A 5,066-nucleotide genomic window follows, 5' to 3' on the forward strand; every position below is an offset into this window, starting at 1 on the left:
GGTGGTGGAGTCTCCTTCTCTGGAAATGTTCCAAACCCACCTGGATGCCGTCCTGTGTGACCTGCTCTGGGTGACCCTGCTGGTCAGGGGGGTTGGACTGGATGATCTGCTGAGGTCCCTTCCAACCCCCACCATGCTGTGATTCTGTGAAGGAGAAAGGGCATTTCCCCGTTCATGGTTTGGCCTTTGGGACTAACACATTTTTCTTCAGAAATTCTGGTTTCAGGGACATCTCTTCATGGCTCCAGAAAGGAGAAAGCGGGCACATGCTTTGTAAAGTCTGGGGGTTGGTTATCTTTCAAGGCGAAGCTGTTGGAAAGGTGAACAGAGGCACCTATACACTGACTCTGGCCTTCTGGGGGCAAAAGACCAAGGCAACCCCTGCCATCTGCCCTCCACAGCAAAGACCAAACCAAGCTGGAGTCTCTTGCGGGTGGAAACCTGAACATACAGATGTTTTCCTGTCCCAGGTGCCACCTGAGAGTGAACAAGGAGGCAGGAGCAGCCTGAAGGAACCAAGCAGAGTGCCGAGGTTCTGCCCCCACCTGATGGACACGTGCTTATGGGGAAACACCCCAGCTCCACCCTGGAGCCTTCAGATATAAAGTAAACCCAGCGACAAGGAGTTTCCCAATTCTAATTTTGGCAGTTAGCACCACCAGGCGCGGAATACCAAAGAGATGAGTTTTGCCTGCTTTCTGCTTATTACACCGCTGAGTTAACCCCACATTTCTGTTTACCTCAAGCCCATCGCCTGGGGCAGTTTCAAGGTTGCACCGATGCCTTTGCAAAGCTCACACTGGAACGGGCACGAAGCCATCGTTTTGTTCTGGGGAGCGATGGAAGGGAGAACATCACAGCTTGGCCCACGCGCTCCTTGTGGTCCCTGTGGCTTGGGGCTGGGCTGAAGTCAGAGCCTGGCCCCAGCTCCGCCTTCCTCCTCTTTTTAAAGGTTGTAAAAAGCAGTCGCTGTCAGTTCTCTGCTCCACTGCTTCCTCTTCTGAGTCTTTGTGAAAGGAGAAAGCACTTCATGTCTTGGCGTGAACTCCTTCCCCCCTGGCTGGTGATCGTAGCGGGACTGACGGGCATCGTGCTGCTTTGTGTCTCCACTAAGGATGTGCCCATCGCCCCTCTCAGCACCAAGGTAAGGGTGTCTGCCTGCCCAAGGGGAGGCCAAACTGGGGGTCAAGTGGGGCAATAAGCAAAGGACCTTCTCCTCATCTGTGGAGCTGCTTCTTAAGGAGCACCTGCCTGTTTCCTTGTGCAAGCCGGGCATTTAAACTGGTGTTTTGTTGCTTTTTACATTTACTGAGTTATTTCCTAACCTGAAACAACAAACTGAGGATGGGACTAGAAGAAGACTGCGAGGATGGGTTGGCATCCTTCAACATGCTGTAGCTTTTCAAACCAAAACCAAGGCAACCTCTTTGGGTGGTCAGGGAAATACAGGGTGGATAAGGTCCATGGATCAGCAGAGATGCTCACCACAGGCTGAGGAGAAGCGGCCCATGTCAGGAGCTACCCCAGAGCAGCAAGGGACCAGTGGTGTCAGTAAAAAAAAAGAGCTAGGTCCCTCTTGAAAGTCAGTAGGAATTTGGCCCTGAACTGCTGCAAAAAATCTTCCATGTCTTCTTCTCTGCTGTCCTCTCTTGATTTTAACCAAAGAGCCAGCCTGCTCTGCACAGCAGGGTCAGACCAAGGGGTTAATTCCCATCTGCTCTGCCTCTTGATGTGCCCACCGCTGAGGTGAGAGCGGTGGCACGCTATGGTTTAATTGAACAGAAGTAGGTTAACCTGCGTGTTTAGAGATACTAACCCGCCTCCACATTCCTCTCAGAAACAAAACTGGATTAAAAAAACCCCACAAAACCCTTATTGCTGCATGCAATGTCCTTCCCTGGTGTTGAGCTGGGGCAGAAATGTGGTGATCCCTTCTCCTCCCTCACGCTCTCAGCAGCAGCCTCTCATTTTGTGAATGAGAAGAAAAACAAATAATCAAGGTTTCTCCACCAATACCATTAATTTCTTCCTCTTCTGTGGCAGCCAACATGTCTCTGCGAGAAATACGAGCTGTCACTCATGTAGGAGGATGCCAGCAGGCTTGGGCAGGGTGCTCCATCCTCCTTCCGCATTTCTGCTCCAGCTCCAGTCCCACCAGCTCCCAGCCCAGGCTCTGTGTCTGGTGCAGCTGGGAGCTCCCAGGAAGGCAGCAGCAGTCAGCTTTGCTCCCAGGCTGCAGCCAGGTTCTGTTTTGTGCTAAAACCCTTCTGATGTTGTTAACATCAACCTCTCAGGTGGGAGGTTTCTCCTCCCACTCAAGTCACAGCTACAGCTATTTCTGTGCAAGATACAGCTTAGATCGTGCGCTACCACGTACCTCCCAGAGCTCACCAGTTTCTTTCCTGTCTGTGTAGGAGATGTCCCAGTTTAGAGGGGGAAAGGAGAAGACCCTGGGCTAGCACCAGGGCTATTCTGAGTGTGGGGACATCCAGAGCAGTGCTGCAGGGTATGAGTAGCCTGTCATTTCCTAACCCTGACATATGAGGTGCAGCTCAACAAGGCTCAGTCAGCAGCAAGTACACCAGATGCTGGGCTGCAAAGAGACTAGGAAAGCCCTCGGCCTCACTGCTAGGAAACAGGAGAGCTGTCAGTGGACAGGGTGTTGAGAAGCTCCTGTTGGTTGCTGCTGTTTCCACCAAGACATTATCTCGTTCTCTGGGGGGGATGCTGTGTTGGGCAGTGTATGTACTGGTTGGTCCCAAGTGTGCTTGCAGCTCCTACAGGTCTGGCACGCATCGAGGCAAACCCAGCCCATGTCACATCATCTTTGCAACGGAGCATCAGACCAACATGGGAGTCTTGGGTTCCTTGGAAGTAGGAGCAAGCCACAGTCCTCCAATTCCTGCACGAAAGCTTTATCACATCAATCCAGCAGCAGTTTGAAGCCCAGAACCAGTCGAGAGTCTGTATAGTGCCAACTCCCATTGCTTTAGGACCTGTTTTTCCTGAGCTCCAGGTGGCTCAGCTCTCACTAGAAGCCCTCTGCCTGGTTTCAGGAACTTTCTGAATGATGTCTGATGAGTTTCTGGGTGTCTCTCCTGCTCCTCCTCATGTATATTCAGAAATGCAGATGGTTCCCTGCAAATCCACATCATCTCCTGGCTTCACCCTTTCTTGGAATGTAAAAATCTAACACAAATACCGCGGTGCAGGCCTGTTGGGTTCCCCTACGTCACGTTGAGTAACCCTACAATAACAAAGCAGCATGAATTCAGTGGTCTTTATCCAGAATGTTTTTGTGGTTTTCCAGTATGGGATTGTTCTGGATGCTGGCCCATCCCGCACCATCCTGTTCGTCTACCAGTGGACCACCATCAAGGCAAACAAGACCGGGGTGATCAGGGAATTTAGTTCCTGTCCTGTGCAAGGTAAGGTGCCTGATTCATGCTCGGTGGTCTGTGGGACAGGTATGGGATGGATGGAGACCCAGAGACAAAGATGATGAAGGGAGTGGAGCATCTTCCTGATGAGGAAAGGCTGAGGGAGCTGGGGCTCTTTAGCTTGGAGAAGAGGAGACTGAGGGGTGACCTCATTCATGTTTATAAATATGTTCAGGGTGAATGTCAGGAGGATGGAGCCAGGCTCTTCTCAGTGATGCCCAATGGTAGGACAAGGGGCAGTGGGTGTGAGCTGGAACACAGGAGGTTCTGCTTCAACTTGAGAAGAAACTTCTTTCCAGTGAGGGTGCCAGAGCCCTGGGACAGGCTGCCCAGGGAGGGTGTGGAGTCTCCTTCTCTGGAGACATTCAAGACCCGCCTGGACGCCTTCCTGTGTGATCTCATTGAGGTTCCTGCTCTGGCAGGGGGGTTGGACTGGATGATCTTTTGAGGTCCCTTCTAATCCCCAACATTCTGTGATCTGTTCATGGACTATTGCTGGAATTTCCTTGGCTCCAGTATCATCTAGCTGTACACAGAAACAGCGGTGATGGTGAAGCACAAGCTGGTTATTTTCAGCATGGGTCTTCTTGATAGAGGCAGATTTAACCCTACACAGCTGGACATCAGAGCACTTGGCAGCAGCAGGTGACAGGTTTATGAACTGTTGCAGAAGCACATGGAGAGGATGGGGCTGGTCCTGTTGTCCACATGGATCTCAGTGGCAGAGCTGAGGTTGGTGAGCTTCTCACCCAGGCCAGACAGTGAACAGCAACAGAGACAAATCTGGTCTCTCCTGGTATCTCCTGCCTCCTCCTGACTGTACTCTGGGCAGTGAGTGGTGTAGCTCCAGGACAACAGAGGTGCAGAGACTCCAAACCCCTGTGTGCAGTTTGACAGCACGAGTTCAGCTTGGTTTTAGGCCTCACATTTTGAAGAATATCGGGGTCTTCCTCACTTGTTTGAATCAGTTTGGCCCTGCCAAAGCCAGCTGAAAGGGTTTCATGCATTAATGATGGGGTTTTCCTTCCCTATCTCTCAATCTTGCTTTGATATTGAAACCTGATTATAGCAGATGCTGGGAAACCCTGAACTCTCAGTAGCAGTGTGCTGTGGGAGAGCAGCTACACAACAAGCAGGGAAGAGGGTTTGTGCCCTTGTAGACTGGAAGCAACACAAACCACATACAGAAGATACAACAAAGGCTCCCTGAAACCTTGTACATATCCCTTCATTGCTGCCACATTCACTGGCTGGGTTAAAAACAGCAACTGGAGCTCAGTGCAGCAGTTCAGCAGCAGAAACAGGAGGTCCTGGCAGGTCTCTCACCCAGAAGTGAGAAGTTGACCTCTGTCTTCATGGCAGTGTGGTCACAGCTGTTGAGTAGCTGTTGGCAAGCTACAGCCAGGAAGGCAAGTGGGCCAGAGGATGGGGAAGTGGGGCTCTTTCTGGGGAGTAGTTCAAACCCAACATTTAAGATCCCATTGGATCTTGCTGGAACGATGAGTCAGGGCTTGCACACAGCTTCGCTCTGCACAGTGCCAGCTTCCTCTAGAGCAGAGGTGTCTTGCTTGCAGGCGCAGGGCTCAGAAGCCACTCCTGCCAACCCAAGAGGAAGTGGCTGGGGGG

At 51.6% G+C, this 5,066-nt stretch overlaps 1 protein-coding gene across 1 annotated transcript in view; it reads left to right on the forward strand.

Moving 5' to 3' along the window:
• Positions 1–1,030: 1,030 nt before the first annotated feature.
• The window catches only part of LOC104526971 (ectonucleoside triphosphate diphosphohydrolase 2), a gene marked incomplete at its 3' end in the record, with an annotated part of 8,309 nt that continues 4,273 nt past the window's right edge, over positions 1,031–5,066 (forward strand). The window contains exons 1-2 of the mRNA XM_010170565.1: positions 1,031–1,144; positions 3,311–3,428. Of these exons, the coding sequence (XP_010168867.1) occupies positions 1,031–1,144; positions 3,311–3,428 (232 nt within the window). The remainder of the gene's footprint in view (positions 1,145–3,310; positions 3,429–5,066) is intronic.

Source organism: Antrostomus carolinensis, unplaced genomic scaffold, assembly GCF_000700745.2.
Source record: "Antrostomus carolinensis isolate BGI_N321 unplaced genomic scaffold, ASM70074v2 scaffold44006, whole genome shotgun sequence".
In the NCBI taxonomy this organism is placed as follows: domain Eukaryota; kingdom Metazoa; phylum Chordata; class Aves; order Caprimulgiformes; family Caprimulgidae; genus Antrostomus; species Antrostomus carolinensis.